This window comes from Pholis gunnellus (assembly GCF_910591455.1).
Source record: "Pholis gunnellus genome assembly, chromosome: 1".
NCBI lineage: Eukaryota > Metazoa > Chordata > Actinopteri > Perciformes > Pholidae > Pholis > Pholis gunnellus.
The window spans coordinates 14,532,770-14,553,610 of NC_136528.1; the positions used below are offsets into that span (position 1 = coordinate 14,532,770).

The window sequence follows — 20,841 nt, forward strand, 5'->3', positions numbered from 1 at the left end:
TGAATGGACTTGAATTTGTAAAGCGCCTTTTAGCCTTCCGACCACTCAAAGCAGTGACCTACTATAGGATGGCACTGGCAGTGTTTAGTATATATATATATTATCCTTGTATGAAATTCACACTGTACACTTGTCACTGCTTATTATCTCTAATACAGGCTACTCCATATTTGTCCCTCTTTTCCTTTTAGCTTTGCTTCTAGCCTATTCAATGTATGATTCATGAAAATCACCCATTAAGGTTAACGTGGGTGAAGATGCAGCCAAGTTATTATCAGTGATCCTTTTTCCTCCAGTGTATTCCTCAGCACTAAATAGCTAATCGCCAGTCATCATACACTGAATCTGCCGATCCTCTGATTGGAGGATGACCCGCTCTACAGCTGAGCCACAGCCACACCAAAGCCTGGTGCATGAGCAGTTCAAGATGCACATGAAATGAATGACCAAGATCTTGGTTAAATGTCTCAGTTGAATAAAGCAGGACTGCACCACGAAAAGTCCTGCTTTATTCAATTTTTCGACAACTCTGAGTCGAAAGTAACGCCTTCACCTTTCAGTTGGTAGTAATCTGCAAACTCACTCCTAGATGCTGTCAGGTCCAACACACGGGACCTTTAATGGGACATTCAGTTATGTGTCATTGGTGTAGACATGACAATTACATTTGTGCATAATTTGTCTCATGGGTATCAATACATATAAAAAATAGGACACGCAGAATAGACTCGGCGGGGTTCCAAAAAAGAGAGGAACACATGAGGAGGAAGCCTTTTCAAGCATAGGAGAGCAGGAGCTGTTGGACAGATAAGAGATGAATCAATCCAGAGCCACATTACTGATCATTGACATCATCTTTTTTTGCTGGTAAGCCTACACATCATTGTTGTCATTGCCAATGTTAATTTCACAGAAATATTTCCTAAAAATGGTGTCAGTTCCCAGATATCCAGGGAAAAGAATAAAACATGTTTGTGCCATAAACGCCCTGATAATATGGTGTATGATGTTATTATATGCATCACTTCTTGACCTACTATAGGATGGCAGTGTATAGTATATATTTATTATCTTTGTATGAGATTTGCACTGTACACTTGTCACTGCTTATGATCTCTCACTGACTAGGCTACTCCATATTCTTCCCTCTTTTCCTTTTAGCTTTGCTTCTAGCCTAATCAATGTATGATTCAGGCAAATCACCCATTAAGGTTAACGTGGGTGAAGATGCAGCCAAGTTATTATTGGTGATCCTTTTTCCTCCAGTGTATTGCACTTCCTCAGCACTAATTAGCTAATAGCCAGTCTGCTCTCAAATTCATCCGTTTCACGAAAAAGAAAAAAAACATTACCAGTTCTCAATGACAGATTAGCTCAAGTGCAGATCCTTTTGTCCATTAGAAGAGACGATTTGTCAATATGTTATGATGGGGTTTATTAAGTAGTGGAAATATTACCACATTATGTATACAGCAGAAACAAATGTATGTGGATTTTCCACAACAAGCACCAGTCTTTTTCATTTCCCCCTCATCTTTATATGAATTTTAGAGCAATATTTCATCTGTCACTGATTAATGTGTCACTGCATGGCCGAGAAGCTAAAGCTACCATATGGTGATGGATTTTCAAGCGTACATGGAGACTTCACCCCTGAAGCTCCATAGCACCAGGACTTGAGATAAACACAGCAGCTGCCTTGCCTTGCATGGCCCTGGCCTGATTACAAGGCTGTTGCAACTACGGCTTGGGGTTTTTATGTGCCACTTTGAAATCTGCCGTCTAACTAAAGCTTTCAAGGCATACTCTAACTGCTGCTTTAGATGATAACAGTCATGTGGTTTTCAATGCATTTCATATTTCATACTTAAGTTACAACTTTAATCTATACTGATTCATGAGTATGTCGCAGTAATCTATTGTGGGAAACGTCTGTTGTAAATCGACAGTGCATTCTAAATTGTTTGTTTTAATGTAAAGTTGTGTTTTACAAACAAAGTTCCTTATTTTCAGAACAGGAATTCATATACTTCATAGATTGCCAAACCAAATCCTGTTTAGAGTTCTGAACCACACATGCTTGCCCATTTGCTCGCCTGAACACACACACACACACACGTACGCGCACACACACACCCATGCATATCGAGCTGAAATCTTTGATGATTGAAATATGCTGATTCCCTCTGAGTGCGACTTCAGAGTGTCCTGAAATTATGCTTTTTCCTTCCGTGTGGGCCACTGGTAGTAACAGAAAAAGTACTACCCAGTGACGGTTGATTGATAAAATCCCCTCGTATAAATCAACACACACAGCATTATGCCCCTGCTGGGCAAGAATCGATGCCTGCCAGAGAGTTCTCACTTGTGTCAAACTCTCCATTGAGAGAAAAAATAATTAATGGTCCTTTTAGGCTAATTGTCGAACATTTCTCTGCTGCGTGCTTAAGAAAGTACGAGCATTTCAAGGTAAGGGGACTGTGATGAAATGTTTTTGTCAGCTTGTCCTGCCTGTGTGCAGCAGGGAGTTAAACATTGCACTTTGCGTTGATTGGCCTTCAGTTCAATCAAACTGTTTACATGCAATTGGAGAGCGCTCTATTCCCATCCTCATTTAGCAAACAAAATGTATTATCATGCTCACAAAATCTGTCTTTATTCTTGGCGATGATGACATATTTCTGTAGGTTTCCTGTCACTATCCAGTAGTTTTGTTAGTGTTAAGGTGGATGCTTGAAACATAAAATAGCATAAAATACTGTAGCACTGGCATTATTTAGGATACTGTACAAAATTCGACATTGCTTTAGATCTGTAAATCCATCACAGTGAACATGTTTGGTTCTATTTCTTCAACTTCACATTACTGTTGTCTTGGGTAAAACATGCAGTGGATTTATTTGAAAGGTATAGGTCTGGTATGTGATGTTTGAAACTCTTGTGATATTTTAAAAGCTAAAGCTTGCCTACAAAAAAACAACAATTAATAAAATTAATTAATTAATTAATTAATTAATGTCCTACATTTTAGAAAATGTAGGACATTAATCTTCAGTAAAAGTAAAGTCTAAAGAAAGGGTCAAATAGATAATTTTTTTTGGTTAAGGATCTCATTTTATCTCTAACAGGTAGGTCAAAAACCAAAAGGCTCAAAAGGGAGAAACAGAGCTTGTGAGTTAACACAGATTATGACTCATTATGGTAGAGCCTTGTGGCCCCATTATGACATATATACTTTTTAATAACAGCACCAAATCAAAACCAGTTGAATGTATACAAGTATGAAATAGTGGCAAATATCTGACCATCCAAGGACCAGTTGACTTCGACATACTGATGATGGTTATAAATGAAAGTAAAGTACACCTGGTCACATTTAGACATGACCCATTATGACTCATTCAGTCATCATATGCGGACCACAAAAGAGGCAAAATAGAGTCAGCGGCCCCATAGACAACATAATTGGCTTAAATGTGGCCTCGTTTGAAAAGGCATGTTTCCAATTTGAGTCACATTAACCTGAAAATGGATACATTTCCTCACGTGAATCAGAAAAGTGTGATCCTGTCTCATCATATTGTCCCTCTCTACTATCATATATTACATCATGATAGACTGTAAATGAGCTGCTGACTTAAGGATGATGAAATGCTGTAAGAGCAACAATTTAGCATCAATATCTGGTAGAATATGAAGAAATAAAGAAATAAAGGTTGTAAGGAGGACACAGAGCATAAGCTTGGCTGGACATGAAGAACATTATACACAAACTCCAAGGTTTACATTTAAACCCTTATGTTTGGATTGTGTACAAAAATTACACCGATAGATGTTGGGAATATAGTTATGTGGAAATAAGGAATAGAGTTCACGTTACCATTAGGAACAGTTGTGTAATATGATAACATCTTAAAATACAAAACTTTTCTTGACAAATGTGCCATTCAACATCACTTTATTGAAGACATATTTAGTTTTCTTGCATCTAACTTTAATCTACAAATAGTTCAATGTCTCTCCTTAAAAACTTAAACTTAAAAACACAACTGAGTAGAAATCGAGAGTATTAAGTTGTATTGTGTGACGCGTCTTCCCTTCAAAAGCTTGTGATGCATGAAGCCGGAGGACTAGGGTGACAAATAACAACATGTTTAGGGTCAGCATGTTCCTTTCCTTCCTGGCCGTGAGTTGAACATCACATAACTATCTTTTCCAAATTGAAACCCGGGAAATTAATCCATCTCAATTAATCAAAACAAATCCTGCAACATGCATACAAGGACATCACAAAGGAAGGGGACATTTACTGATTTGCCAAAACCTTCTCGGTAGATTATGCATCTGGAAATGTTAACGTTTCTTGAATGTTGTTATTTTATGCATCCATAAATTTGATCTGTGCATATTTAGCTGTTCATAACAAAAGTCAGAAAGGTTCAATATAATGCCAGTTGGAAAAATAGGCAGTAAACAAAATAAAACTCTATACCCAGGCACAGTAAACACAAAGGATCACCCCTAATGCACTGTACATCAGCACAGTCCTTGAAAAATGCAACCACAGTTACTTTCCACCAGAGCACTTCAATTATGTTGAGTGCTTCCTTTCAACATACATCTCCAGGCAAAGTCCATATTTCCTGTCCATGTACAAGTCTCCATTTATGTCAGAGGATGTGGCATCTCGACTGAGAAAATGTCATATATATATATATATATTTTTTCCGATCATATTGCAAATTTGTAAAAGATAGACAGACATTAGCAGGTGAAAAAATAAACTGCTATATATATATTTATTTTTTTTTCACGAGGAAGCTTCATGTAAGGGTACATGTCATGATATGAATATGAAGGTGTGCAGATGAAAACAAATACAAAGAAATTAAACATAAATGATGTACAATTTTAAATAAAAGACAAAATAAGAGGACCAAATATAAACGGAGACACTTTATATTCATTTCCAAGTTCATACTTTTATTTTTGGCTTCTACTGGAACATGTTTACCCTCTCTAATGTTAATAAAACTATTACTGTGTGTCTGAATATACCTGTATTCACCCTCTGTCCAAAACACTGTTGGTTTCGTGTTTACTTCCTGTCATTTATGCTGCTTATGGCGTACATCACAAATAAGTTTCAAATGAATAGGAGGACTGCTGTTCGTGTCCCGTGTGAACGAGGTACTTTTGTCGCCTATAAATATGCCTACATTTGTTGTGTTTTTGTTTATTTTCAATTTTGTAGTCATTTTCCACTCATTAACCTTTTAACAGGCTATGCAGGCGTGTCTATTCACACCTGCAGTCCACACTGGATTTTGTAAAACTAAACTTGTTTTCCAGCAACTTTTGGAGGATTTCTGTATGGTTTCAAAGTCCCAACCATACAATAAACCCTTTCACAGTTTTAAATGCAAACATTCTAAATGTGACCCAGTTTATTTCAGGTTGCAGTGTGAATGACATCAGCTGACAGGAAGTAAACATGGACCCAAGCTGTTGCCTATCAATGCAATTCCATTGAAATGCACTAAAACTCAGTTTTTCAGACAGAAGGTGAATACAGGTATTCAGACAGATAGTATTATTTTTTTAAACATTAAACAACTTCTAACCCAAAATATATATAATGAACCTTGAGCAGAAGAAGTCTCCTTTAAATCTCAGGACAAACACTGAGGAGTGTGACAAATGCAATGACTCAGCAGTAGAATGTTTACTTAATACTTCAATAAATTCATATAAATGAGCAGGATGTACTGCATTAATACGAGGGAAAATAGCTGATCAATTTAATTTAAATATGAATGTCTCACACAGCATATAAGCTCCATGTAATGGCCCTTTGAATATGTAATTAGGACCTTATGGTGGCCCTCACTCTTTCCCTTTTATATTTCTACGGTTGTCAAACTGAAATATAATGAGGAGGAATCCGCTATAAGAAGGTGAGAGACCGCTTTAATTATTCCCTGCCACTTCCTTCTCTTGCAGTGACCTGTGTTTAACTTTCAGTGAAACATTACCATGGAAACAGAGCCCAGTGCTAGATGTACCCTGACACATTTATTTAATTGTAATTGCAACCATTATATTAAACAAAGTAGATGCCTCTCAGAGGGCAAACCTCTGCCAGTGAAACACATTTCTCCACGTTCATGTGTATTTTTTTGTGATTCACGTTAATTCCTTCTCTACTGTTGTCAACTTGTTTAATATGAGGTATAAACAAGATACCCTTCTTAAAATGTCCAACACTAAGAATTTTACCTAATGACAGCGGGCAGTCATCAGCGTATTTGTCCCTTAGCCATTACAGCTGCCCTTCTTACTGTCTATGCCAAGAATATCCTAACTACAGTCACCACAATGGACCAGATTTGAGGACTGATTTTAACATAATAGTTATACATAAGACATAAGGAATTTGATTGAGTTGTAGATATAAATTATATAGCCATATATAATGTTAAGACAAACACAATATCAGTTTAGAATATTCTTGGAAATATATCATGGGGGCAAGGTCCTACACTAATGTGTCTCAAATTACCAAACATGCTGTCACAAATTAACATGACAAACATAGTTTTGTGTCAACTAGCCTACAACAAAATGGTGAGCCATGCTTTGTAAAAAAATATCATACACACTTCATTTCGACACAAAAAGACAGGAGACTCTTTCACGACTTCAGGTATGTATCATATCGGGTCTTCACAGCAGCTGTTTTGACATGTTAAACATGGGTGTAATTGATATTATTTATGGTCCCGTTCTATTTAGTGTGTCACAGTCATTCCAATGAGCCGGCATGCACAATACCAGGTCCCCACATTTAAAAATGGCAGTGAAAATGGCCTTTATAGCTGATTTCACCTACAGCAGAAAGACTTGGATCTTCTGTTTGCGGACATGTTTCTCGTGGTCAAAGAGCATATTGTTTTACAGTCAGCAGAGTTTTAGCTGCCTATGCAAGTTTCAAAATGTGATTTAATGATGAATACTTATCCATTATGGTCTCATGCGTCTTATGTCGTCCTGACATTTACTTAGGAAAAAACATGATTGCTTTTTTTTTTTTGCCTTATGGTGATCATACATCATTGTTTAATCGCCCCCATCACATATCTCTTTTTTTCCTAACAAATCTGTCAATGAGTGCGGAGTCCCCGCCCTTGGGTTTCTGTTGCGCGGCTCTGATTGGTACAGATGGAGGAAGGTGGAGCGGCTGGAAGCGGAATGGACGCACTGGATAATAGAGGAGCTGAGCAGTTGTTGAAGGTGCCACTGCCTTGCAAAACTTACAGCAGGCTCCGTTCTGCTATGATTTTGGATCCCAGAATTGCGCTAAAGTCCTGCACATGAACGTAAGTTTACTTTTTTTGCATGCAACGCTTGCTGTAGTTTGAGGTTAACGTTACACAGAGAGGGGACATGCTACTGTAGATACATTATGGTTTTGTTTTAAATGGGGTTTGGGGCTGCGTGCACTTAGTGTCAAATGTGGGAATCAACAAAAAAAAAAACAGCTGTGCGGAACTGAGTCTTTTTTTGCAGACACTAACATTGTATTTGTTTTCTTGAATTTATTTATTTGGGTGTATTTCAAATCATTCAAAGTATGACTGTTTGTCTGTAAGTCCTATCTGTGTGGATGAAGTCGGTAATTCTTACAGAATACCATCTGTGGAGCAGGATAACAGTTTTACCTTATCGGGATGCTCAGCATGTTCTCACCTCGGTCAAAATAAGGACATTTCAAAGATAAGACAGAAACTGGATGAGCGCGTGTGCATGCCCCATGTGCGTAATTGTGCAAAAATGACCGCTGCTTTGCATGTCACATTTCATTTTAATTACTTAATTAACATTATTAGCATGATGTTATGTGTCGTCTATTCAATCAACAATATTATAAAAATATGTCATTATTTGTGTAAAATTAAAGCTCACTTTTTAATGAACGTTAACGTCAGGAGAAAATGGTAAACATGTGAGTCATACATTGAATGGACTCAAACATGCCTTAAGTTTTTGTTATTCACAGCATCAGTCACTCTGTCAGTGATGCTTTGCTGTACAGATGGACAACACAATACTAATGCTTATGAAATGCACAGGACACTGACAATTATTTTTTCCTGTTGCAGTTTATTGGGGAACAATTTTAGTTTGGGCTCACACAACAAAAAATAATTACATATGGAACCCCATGTTTTTAGTTTTCAAATTGTAGTTGATTTATACATATATGTTGTTGGTATAACATAATATTAGCCTTTATTCATTACATCCAAAAATGATTAATAAAGCCAAAATTATATATAATCTTCCCTGTTGAAATGTTATTATGATTACTGAGTGAGGAATTCTGAGCAGAACATGCCATTTGTAAATTGTAGTTGCATATTAGCAATATTACAAGCAAGAAGTTTATATCATAATGTACTATATTCACAAATTCCATGTTCCTTACAGTTTGTGAGCTTCATCTTTCCACTTCACTGATTTGCAAAGCAAATGACACTCCCGTATACACATTATTACTTTCTCTTGATAATATGTAAATAAATGCATTATTCATTCATGGGATGTTTGTGTTTCTTTTGTAACACAAATGTGTTTGGATGCCTGGCGCCCACTTCATGGCCCGTGACTCATTCATCTTTAATTATGCTGATTGTCTTTTTTTTTGCTTTACTCTTGTTACCAGCACTAATCTTTATGGTGGATGAGCAGAATGCTGCTTCCTCTAAAAGCCTCAGAAAATGAACGCCACTCTGTGTGACTCTGCGGCGATCATGTATCACCTGACAACGGACCACCAACTGAATGCCAACTGCTCCTCGCCCTCTTCCAACTGGACGGTGTGGGATGATGCCCTGCAGCTGCCTACATTCACCACAGCAGCGAAAGTCAGAGTAATTATTACCTTCATTCTCTGTGGCATATCGGCCTTTTGCAACCTAGCCGTGCTGTGGGCGGCATGCAGCGATGGGAAGCGTAAATCCCACGTCAAGGTGCTGATAATCCACCTGACGGTTGCTGATCTGCTGGTCACCTTCATCGTGATGCCTCTGGACGCCGTGTGGAACATCACAGTCCAGTGGCTTGCTGGGGACTTTGCCTGCAGGCTACTGATGTTTCTTAAGCTGCAGGCGATGTACTCATGCGCCTTTGTCACTGTGGTGATCAGTCTGGATAGGCAGTCAGCCATACTCAACCCTCTGGCTATCAGTAAAGCCAGAAAGAGGAACAGAGTCATGCTGACTGTGGCGTGGGGTATGAGCGTCGTGCTGTCAGTTCCTCAGGTAAGGTCAGATGTCCACGCTGACGATAAGGGCCAGAGGTCAGGACTGGTTTTCATTAGATAAACAGGTTTTCCTTAAACATGTCATGTCCAGAAAATGTCTTTGTTAACATGCATAGAGAAACATGGCCACTTCCTATAGTCTGATATGATTATTACATCATGGTTGGGCTTAAAATAAGAAGGTAAACTAAATAAAACGTAAAAGTTGAATGAACATGGCCAGTAGTTTATTCCTTTTGAGTCATCTGTCGCTCAATTACCATTTATTGATTGGTAATTTATTGATTTTCCTCCTTTTCTTCCTCAGATGTTCCTTTTTCATAATGTGACCATCATCCTTCCCGAGGCCTTCACTCAGTGTACCACACGAGGAAGTTTTTTCACTCACTGGCATGAAACAGCCTACAACATGTTCACTTTTTCCTGCCTGTTCCTGCTTCCTCTGGTCATCATGATCACCTGCTACACAAGGATCTTCTGCGAGATCTCCAAACGACTGAAAAACGACAACTGTGAGTTCAAATGGTGTCAGTGATTCAGTTTACCTCAGTGATTAACTCATATACAACTGCTGTCGTCTGTTTTACCCTTTTATTCATAGAAGCACATTGATAAAAGCTGGGCTTTGTTTGTAAGGTGATTTAATGCTTTTTTGAGCTTATAAGCAACAGGAACCACATCCATTGTAGTGATGTGAGCAGCATTGAAAAATTATATGAAAAAAGTCAACAAGTCCTGGTTATTCACGATAATTCATAGACCCCGCTGTGCACAATTATTTTCACAGAATGAATCTACTAAGGAAGAAGTCACTCAAATGTTGTCAATTCTGTGGATTATTTAGAGCAGTAATTTAGCTCAAAACAACAGAAGGAAACCTTTTGGCATTATAAGTTAGAACCGTGAACCAACCTTTTAAAATCAATTACAGAGCAATTATTGTGCCGTACATACACTAAATTCAATTTAGCTGTTATCATCTGCTCACATTAACAAACTAGCTGTACCAAAACCTTCCACTACCTTTCCTCTACCACATGAACCACTCCTAACCACGAGGAATGACTATCTTTTACACTATGTATTGTTTGTTTGCATTCAAGCCTTTTATAACATGTGCTGACATTTGTTCTGCTCCCAGTGCTCTCCAATGAATTGCATTTGCGTTGTTCGAAGAACAACATCCCCAGAGCCCGGATGAGAACTCTAAAAATGAGTATTGTGATCGTCTCGTCTTTCATTATCTGCTGGACTCCATACTACCTGCTGGGCCTGTGGTACTGGTTCCTCCCCAACGATCTTGAGGGGAAGGTCTCCCACTCACTGACCCACATCCTGTTCATCTTTGGGCTCGTAAACGCCTGCCTGGACCCACTCATCTACGGCCTCTTCACCATTCACTTCCGAAAGGGGCTCCGGAGGTTTTACTGCAATGCCACCACAGTGTCCGACCTAGACAACAACACGGTTTTAACTGGATCTTTCACTTGTGCTGCAAACTCTTTGCCACTAAAAATAAAGGTGAGCCCTGGCATCCAGGAGGGCTTCATGTTGTGCAGTGATAACCACAGCAAAACAGAGTCGACTTCACCAAGAAGCAGCTTTTTAACAGCAGACAATGATGCAGAGAGAGATAAAAACCAGTCCAGCCCCGAGAGCATCATATGAGGAGAGGACAGGCGGGAGACCATTTTTACTCGTGTTTTATTTATTCCAATGTTTTCTGTGTCTGACTTTCTGTTGTGTGGGGTCCTATATGTATTGAGTACTATGTGTCATTTTGATTTAGTTTACTTATAACATGCTTCTGTAGAAAAACACAAAGCCAGCCATTAAACACACAATTTTGTATTTCCTTGAAGAGGGAAAACTTCATAAAATAAACATGCAGATAAAACACAACACTAACATAATAACCTTCTGTTATAAAGGAATGTTTAGCGCTATGTACATTGCAACTTGTGGTCATCTTGCATTAAATTAAATTGAATTAAATATTTACAGTCTCTTGTGAATCCATTGCTGTGGGAAATGTTGCCAATTTTCAGAAGTGAAATTGAAACAAGCCGTCTCAAATATAACTAAAATTGTTGCACAGGAATGCCATCCAATTTATGTGCAATGTCTTATGCCAATACATTTGTATGTCTGTAGTGATGTGTAACAGTAGGATCCCTGAGGGGACTGCTGCTGTTATTCAGCGATGATTCACTGTGTCCAAATGGAAAGGCCATTTCTACCCTTTAATTGTGACAAATTAATGTGTGGCAGAGATAACAAATAAATGTAAAAACATCCTCCGCTCAATGGAAAAAAACATGCACTTTTCTTCTTTTGTTCAGAACACAGAATGATTAAGAGAGGTAGGTCAAGGTGCAAAGACTCAAATAACCTTATTATAATAAGCAAGAGTATCAAAACTTTATGAAGTTTTCCAATAAACATTATTTATTGAGCAACATTTCATAACTCTAAAGGGAAATCTGAATCACTGAAATTGCAGCATATCTCGCTTCTTCAATGTCTTACAAAATACAGTATTTAGTCTGGGCACAAGGCTGTATTCCAGTCCTCCAGGCCTTATGTGGAAGACTTTCTGTTACTGCGCCATACTAATTGTGAAGTGAAATAAGAAACTCTATCCATTCTTTAAATTGGCCTATATCACCCATCTTCCATTAACGTCTTCTGCATGCATTTCTGCATCTATTTAATCTTGTATGTGACATTGAGGACACCAAATAATTTCATTCATAAATACTACAGTGTGCCACCAGGATCAGAACATTTTTTAAATATGACATTGGGTAAAACATTTTCAATGTGTTCAGCTAACGCCGTATTTCAACAAAATATCTAACTACTCTTTTTATCAACTTCATGTCATCGTTTCAGCATTTATTATTCTTTATGTAGCAAAATAAGCTCAAAGTTTCACCTACTTCACCTACTGTAGCTTTCAACTGTTCAACAGGTTTTCAGTTAGTGAATCCCTGCCACTGTCATTTATGGTGTTTTGTTTGTCTGCTTATGCCAGGTATAAAATAAATGTATAAAAAGGCTATTATTACAGTTAATTGAGTCTCTGGGAATGGGAGAACATATACTCTCATCCTACCAACTGGAGTACCTGCATGCCTCAGACGTATACTTTTTGTGAGCTTTTAAAACCACTTTAAACCAACCACTGCAACAACATTGTGTTTGAAAAAATCCAGTAGGATTTCAGGGCCCAGCACAGAATGGAAACAGCTCTAGTCAAAGTTGGATGACTCCTCCTTTGACGAAATGGACCAGACATGTGGTGTCCCACAGGGCTCTATCTTAGGCCCAATTCTTTTCAGTCTGTACATGTTACCACTTGGCAATATAATTAGAAATCGCAACATCAATTTACATATATATGGATATAATATATATATATATATAAGAGGCCATTGCTGCATTGTTTACTGTCTGATGTTGACAATAACACATGCCAGGCTCTTTGAATACAGCACCTGCTTTGTTGCTTTCATTAAGCTCTAAATTATGTTTGGCTCTTTGGCATCAACACTCAGCGAAGCTTTTTAGAAATTCAAATGAGGCTTTCAAGCGCATATTAAAATCTGTATCAGTTGTACCAGCTCCTTTTCACAGAGAGACACCACAGTATGATCTGATATGACGGGTGAAGATGGAGCACAAATGATGCAATAATGTGGATACACATTTCTATGCCAACAATGCGAGAGACGCCATACAAATGATCCAAAAAGCGCTCCATCAAATGAACACAACAAGCACATTTTGGCAAGAGAATTCCCAGTATTGTTCTGCAGACAATCTAAACTAATACAAAAAGCCAATCAGGAAATATTCAACAGACAAACATTGCGGATTGGTTGAAGGTGAGCAATATGATGTCTCTGATAGATTAAGATCTTCTGATTTATTCTCAACTAACTTGGTGTAACAAGGTGACAATGTTTAGAAGTTGAATACTGGAGCACCCAGCTGCTAATGCTGCTCACCAACCTCCATTTTTCTTATGTGTGCATGAACCTCAAAAGCAGGGTCTCTATTTGAATTATCACAAAGAAAAGCTTTTAAAATTATCATTATTTTCACTTCACATTTCACTACATTATTGGACTAACCTCTCAGTAGAGTAAAGGGGTCAAAGAATTGATTTGTTTGTTTTTATTTCCATTAAATTAAAAAACATCAGTGGCATGAGATAGTTTGGCTGCTCAAGAACATACCTCTTATTTGGTTACTGCTTCAACCCAAACCCAAACTAAACAGATTACACAATTTGAATCAATTTAATTATATTAAGCAAAAATCTCTGCACCCAGCCCTGTTTTTTTGTGTCTTCTGACATTAAAAACGTGGCCTATGAAACATTCAAGAACCCCAAAGGCAACAAAAAGCCTTTGTGCCATGACAGAATGCAGACAAGTCATAATCAGCCTGAATAGACTCATCCTTTAAAAAAACATATGAGAGACGGTCTTACAGCACCACAGATATAACATTTTTGCCAAATTCAACAAAATAAACAATGTCATTCCTTTTTGTACAGCCAGACAAAAAGAGGATCAGTGCATCAAGTATGTTTGATTTGTCTTAAAATGAAGAAAATAAAGCCCTTGAGAAAAAATTACATTTTATTATTTACATAGCAGCAAGCGAAACATCAGTTACTGGATTCAATGCTACTCCAAACCATATAACATTTATGGTTTATTGGAAAAATATGTCTGCCTGAAATTCAAATTTGTCAGAAACATTATATCTGAATCATCATAAGATATACTGTATATCATATATATGTCTTATGATGATTCAGATACATTTGAATATATATTTGTCTGCTTACTTTATACATTTGTTTAAAAATATAAACAGAAATTCACTATTACTATGCTGCACTAATTGCAGGAATTTCACATGGAAAATTACATCTGTGTGTAAATGAGCACTGTGTGTTAAGGAGAATAGTGCAGTAAAGGTGGTGGGAATTAGAAAAAAGCTTTTAACCAACATAAAATGAACATGCACACAAACAAAACCTACAATAATATACAGGTATATGTGCAAAGAAATCGTTAGCTGCAGTTCTTCAGCTGGCTGCAGCTCTGCTGTGTCTCTGTTGTACCATCACCGCAGTTTCCTGAAGCTGCTTCCATGTCTGCATTACAGCTTTGTTCCTTTCATCCGCAGACAGCGCTCTTCACATGAAAACATAGGAAACACATGACAACACACTACTTTAACATTTCAACCATGAATTGTTTGTGCTTCGTCCTCGGGACGGGAATCTACATGTTATCTGACTCATCTAAAACAATTGGATATTCCATATTCAGATTATTGTGGCATAAAGACATAAAGATTGCCACCTTTGCTGGAGGTAGAGATTGCAGGTTTCCTCCAGAGTGACACAGCTCTGTGTGTTTAGTTGTCGTGGAGTTTCTGGAAGTGAAACAATATACCGCTTGATAATGTCAGGCTCTCCAAAACGGAAGATGAAAAGCTGACTCCGGCTTTCTGCGTTAGAAGACGCACTGCAGCTGGAGTCCTGCTCACCTGCTTGAGACATGAAAGCTTTTAGTTACATGTCATATGACCTTGTTTGTGCAGTGTTTTTGCTTACATATCCATGTCAATATGAACTTTCTAAAAAGTCATACTCTTCCAGAAATACACCAGTGATTCCCTCATTAATTCTTTCCTCCTGCTATGGTGTAATGCACAACAAAACAAAAATGTGGCTTTGTTTTTACCTTGTATGAACAGAGTCTGCTGTCTGGTGTTCAGAGCATAAACAGGATTACAGGGAGTGGCAATCCGATGAGTTGTGGGAAGAATCAAGAAGCAAACACTGGTTCTGTTGATGACATCTTGGAGGAACATTTGTCCATTTCTTTGCACCACAAGCGACTGGTTCAATCAAGAAAAATACGACAGCAGGACTCAAAGAGTTGAAAATGATAATACTATAAGTTATATAGAAATTACTTTTGTATGAGCTTTAAACTTTTTTATCAAAAGCGTCAGTGTTTTTACCAAACTCTGCAGGAATGGCACTGATGCAGTGACAGTTGGAAGGTCCCCGCTGTCTTTTGGCCTGTAGAGATATGGGTAAAAATGTGTTTTGTTCGCTATAATATGATTGTATTTCATTTGACAGAAACAAGTTAGATGCATCCATTAAATAAGGAAATATGTAAAACTCAGGTAACCTTTTAGAGAGCTGCACTGTACAGGATTGTGTCCCTCTTCCTGCGGTGACTGTATGAATCGCTCCACTTTTACACAACAATAAAAGACAGACTTTTGCTGCGGTAAAAGTCTGGGAAACATCAGCCGGCTCAGGACTGTAACCCACAAATTGCATCCTGAAGAAGGCACTGTCTGTTGCTGGCACTAAGACAACCGACAATGGAGACCCTAAAGGAGTCACACACACACACACACACACACACACACACACACACACACACACACACACACACACACACACACACACACACACACACACACACACACACACACACACACACACACACACACACACACACACACACACACACACACACACACACACACACATGATGCTTGCAGATTATTTGAATACTCAAAATTGTTTAAATGTGCAACATTACAATCAAGAGCTTTCAATCAAGAGTAATCTAATACATTGTAGTGCTATAACTAAACAACACTGGGATCAGATTTGATAATATTTTAGAGATACGTCAACGTAGGATTTGCTCACCAGACTGCCTGTCCCACACACACACCAAAGCACCCTCGAGCCCAAGAGCTATGTGACGGCTGCATCTACTAACAGCAGAGCAGAGGATTTCCTTTGCATTTGGCCACAAAACATCTGGCATGGGTTCCACATCTGCGTCAATAAGGGAAGAGTCAAAACCAGAAAAGTACGTCTATTACCTCTCTAGTACAAAGAAAAAAGTACAGTGGACTAAAACTATTAACAACAGCCATCACACCGAGCAGATAACACTATACCTGTTTTGTTGTTAAGTGCTTTTGGCAGCAAATACTGAAGAAGATTATGGCTGCCACTCCACCACACACAGACAGCAACAGGGAATCCTGCTGAGATGAAAGGTGACATTAATTAGCACATGGGATTTATTAGCTAGCAACTACTTTTGGCAAATGTTTTAGTGGAAAGGGCTCTAAAACAGCAGACAATCATAGAAAATTAAAATCACAGATACTGGAGAATTAAAGCTAACCCTCCCCCTCCAATACAAACCTGGCTGAGACTTTGCTTTACTGCCACCAGGAAACTGACCACAAGGCAGAAGGAAGTGTTGGGTGCAACGTCTGAAAAAAATGTAATGTAACTGATATGAGAAAAGAAGATTGCTGAGCATCTGCAATTAGATTTAATGATTTAAATGATTCACAGGCAATATAACTAACGGCACAACTTTGGTTTCAGAAGTGTGGATGGACTCAGAGGGTCCTAAGCCCGACCAAACCTTAAATAGATACTTAAAGGCTCAGAAATATGCAAAGACTTCAGTCAAATATCATGTATTTATTAAATATATTAAATCTACAACAGGGCTATCAAAGCATCATACATTTGTGTGAACTTTATCGTACCTTGGGCTTTCATTTTTTTCCTTTGTTTTTCCTGCATCTCTGTTAAAACTATGTTCCTCCCATTGACGACTGCTGCTGGTGTCGACTTCCAGAGCCAAACAGTGTGTACAAAAATCTGTCATCGTGAACACCTCAAGTGGAACATCCAATGCCGTCCCTGCCAACGAGCAGAAACATGATGGGGTATTGATTATTCACTGTAATGTGTGCTCATGGTTATTCTATTAATTGTATTTGTAAGAGCAAAAAAACTGATATAACTGTTGGGAATCATCAGTCATTAAAACAATAGATACAGTTTATAATTACTGCCAGAGATGCATACAGGCACCCTCACATCTGCAGCTACACCGTCACTTCCACTTCCACTAACACCCACTAACACCCACACATACTGTACATCGGATTGCTGTTCTGTTCAGTTATAACACACTATAATTGTAAACACTGTTGCACTAGATATAATTATACCTGCTGGAATTGTGGGTGGCTTGATTTTAATCACAACTGCAACTGGAGACCATTTCACATCCACATCTCCAGATGAGTTTGGGTCCTGAGGAATAAAAAAAGATTTCAACTGCCTAAACCTGACCTTGTAATTCGATGACATAGTAGTATCTAGCAGCAGTTAAACAGGCAGAGATTCTATTTAAAACTAGGAATCCCCCAAAAGCCAATTGGTAATAACGGTGAAGAAAAGAGGGAGTAATGTATTATGTATTATGCTAAATATGTGCACAAAGGCAGCCACTCTGGATTGCAACAGATTTCAAAGTTATTGCTCCTCCTTAGGCAGCATCGAGTCCAAGCCTTTTGTATTCACGCGCCTGTATTTGTGCGCATATTTAGCTTTTTTTTAATGACAATGAAATTTCACTGTTCATAAGATGCCTAATTTAAAGCCTAATAAATAATCATGTTCAAACCAGCCTACAAATCACATTTCAGTACACTACCTGTTTTTGTGACAGTGCCATCTCCATCTCTTTCAGCCATGCTTCTGAAGGGAAGTGATAAACCTCGAGCCAAACGGCACCGTTACCTGTTAAACACAAGTGGATGAATATTTCAATATGAAATCTTTAATTAAAAACATAAAATACTAATAGCTCAAACAGGAAGTAAAGTCCTTCCTTACTGCTGATTGACGCAGCTCCATAATCGCCCCCTTCAGACAGTTCAAATGTCAAGCAAATGCTCCTTTTGTTGATATTTTCCTGGTGATTAAATCATATTTTTAATCTGTTATTTTTTAAATTCATTCCATTCCTAAAAGTATTACATAAATATACATTACATTTTACAAACTATCACACAAAAAAGAACAAAACAGCTTGATTTATCCTCAACATTCTGAAGGTATCAACACTTGAAAGAACATTGTATTTTTTGTAGTGTATTAAAAACAATACGATTTCTATACGCACCATGATGTTAATAACACTAAGGGGGTGAATACCTTCACCGTGATATGCAAAGACTCGGGCAACACCTGCAGTGGAAGATGAAAGCAACTGACACATTGTATGATGACACATTTTGAACACTTTCTGAAAACCTCACGGGGGGGGGGGTGTTCCAGTTTTAACCTTTCATTCCTGTAATTTACAGCCAAGTGTTATTGTCTCAGTGCAGTACAGTAACAATCCATGACTTCAGGATCAAACATGTCAAGTGTCAGTCTGTATTTGTTAATTTGTGAAAGTCTGACACGGCGTACACACCCATATCATCAACCGTGCCGAGCAGATAGGCTGCCTCAGCCATTCTTGTCATTTGAATAGATGTAATTTCCAGTCCGTCCTGCTGCCACTCTGCAGCACAGATCAGAGAAGATGCGCACCACACGGACAAGCCCTGGGAGTGACCCACGCCGAGGTACCTGCCGTCCTCCGAGCACGCCAGGCAGTTGGTGCTCACTGGAAGCTGACAGACAAGGCAAAACAGTATAAAAACATTATTCCCACAGTTCCTTAGAAAACACTGATCTTTTTATTCAATAACTTTTATTTTCACTAGAATCAAAAGCAAGGGCTTTATGTGCCTGTAGAGAATTTTGGACATATTTGTTACTGGGCTCCACAAATAACCGTATTTGACATTAATTCAAAAATAATACACAGTTTAAGAAGAGTTTTGCAAGATGGTTTGTCAAATATTTCACGTTTAACATCTCTGTCATGAACTGATTCAGAAATATCTTCTCCCATCTGTACCTCTGTTGCACCAGATGGTTCCAAACTAGGTGTTTTCTTTCTGGATGTCTCTGTTTTGCAAGCTGCTCCCATCTCTGAGTCTGGAGCACCTTCTCTTGTGTACATGGACATCCTATGAATAATACAAAAATAATGTAAGCAAAGCATTTTGTTTTCTGTAACCTGATGAATTCATAATAGATGGACAAGAGATCACGGTAATCTACAGGATTTATCATTAATACAGTTTTAACTGTCATTTAGCTGTATACTCTAGGTATATGTCGATGCATTACAATCATAGGATAACGACAAAATGAAATGACGTCAGCTACACGTAGGCCACTCTCTGTATCCTGCAGAGAATACATTCATGTTAGCTTGTTAGCACATTTAGCGCTAACTGTTTTTCACACCAAACACACTCACGCTAAGCTAACGTTGACGTCACATCATGAACGGAAGTGTGAGCTCATACTAGTTACCTTTGGTTTGTTATCTGTGAATTCAAAAATACTGTCACCTCGAGCCAGCGGTCTCACTTTAAATGTGTCACACGATCAAGGTGTTAAGTGTCTCACTGTCGCCGTGGCAACGTTTGCCCTGCGGCACGTGGGTCCACGGAGGCCTGCGGAGCAGCTGGTAGTAAAGTAAACCTAGTTCAATCAATCAACACCTCCAGGGCCTGTCTGCCTTTCAGTTTACAGTTCGGTCATTTTCCACTTCCGATATCTGTCAAACCCGAGCTTCAAGCTTCGATCGTATTTATCTCCCAAGATCAATATGCACAATTTGAGGCTTTGTTTTTTTCTCCATCTCACAGCCCTAAACAAATCAGCAGAATCAATAGTGGGGCTTTATTTTTTATATAGGCCTCGAATAGCTCTGGAAACTGGATTTAAGTAGCTATTTTGTGTGGGTACCACTCTCCTTCTTCAATAGTCCATTTATAAAAGGTGTATAACTAAGATAAGATAAGATAGACTTTATTGGCCCGAAGGAAATTTGTCTTGGACATATACAGTATCTGCTGTTAAAAAATACAAACATACATACACAGACTGCCACCAGCCAACAAATAAATTGCACACTGCCCATCGTACAACACACCTGTAGTCATCGTAATAGGGTACATAATATGTAGAGTAAGAGTAGAGCAGCCTCATCAACATATAATCATAAAAAGTACACTTATACCGTTAACTAACAGTTTAATTAATGGTTGATGGGACTATTGCGGTTGAATAACAACTTCTGTGTCCTCTGGCCCTTTAAAATATTGGGTACTAACTTGTAAATGTTGGGTTTCAGGGTTTCTAATAAGCCATCACGTTTGTAGTTACAACAGTTTATAATTGGGTAATGACTTGATTTGAATCCAGATTCTCCTCAGGTGTTCCATTATAGATCCTTAGAGATTAATTGAAGAGCTAGAAAGACCTTGCTGTCAGATGATACTTTCTTTCACAATCTGGAAAGCCAAAAGTTGCATATGGTTTAATACATTATGCATTAACTTTTACTAAACCCTTTATAAATGGTGACTTATTAGAAAGCAGTGCCATTTTGTTTACAATGTTGGGTTTTATGCAATATTGCATGTTATTTTGTGTCTATAACTCTTTTTTGTGTCTCATCATTCAACGAGCTATTTTGTTTCAGACACTTAATCAATATACCAGCAAA

At 38.2% G+C, this 20,841-nt stretch overlaps 2 protein-coding genes across 2 annotated transcripts; one reads left to right on the plus strand and one right to left on the minus strand.

The window, feature by feature from the left end:
• Window positions 1-8,736: 8,736 nt before the first annotated feature.
• Window positions 8,737-11,390, plus strand: LOC306699363 (putative gonadotropin-releasing hormone II receptor; the record flags this gene model as incomplete). Its single annotated transcript, XM_079163960.1, is given in 4 exon segments — window positions 8,737-8,772; window positions 8,775-9,323; window positions 9,633-9,837; window positions 10,467-11,390. Coding segments are annotated over 4 exon segments (1,317 nt in total). The 3' UTR covers window positions 10,994-11,390.
• Window positions 11,391-14,418: 3,028 nt separating this feature from the next.
• Window positions 14,419-19,287, minus strand: wdr93 (WD repeat domain 93; the record flags this gene model as incomplete). The annotated part of the gene is given in 16 exon segments (XM_079160681.1): window positions 14,419-14,454; window positions 14,457-14,541; window positions 14,713-14,899; window positions 15,097-15,253; window positions 15,380-15,440; window positions 15,556-15,739; window positions 16,092-16,223; window positions 16,349-16,435; window positions 16,602-16,672; window positions 16,958-17,114; window positions 17,429-17,513; window positions 17,917-18,002; window positions 18,099-18,177; window positions 18,388-18,452; window positions 18,685-18,886; window positions 19,177-19,287. Coding segments are annotated over 16 exon segments (1,785 nt in total).
• Window positions 19,288-20,841: the final 1,554 nt, after the last annotated feature.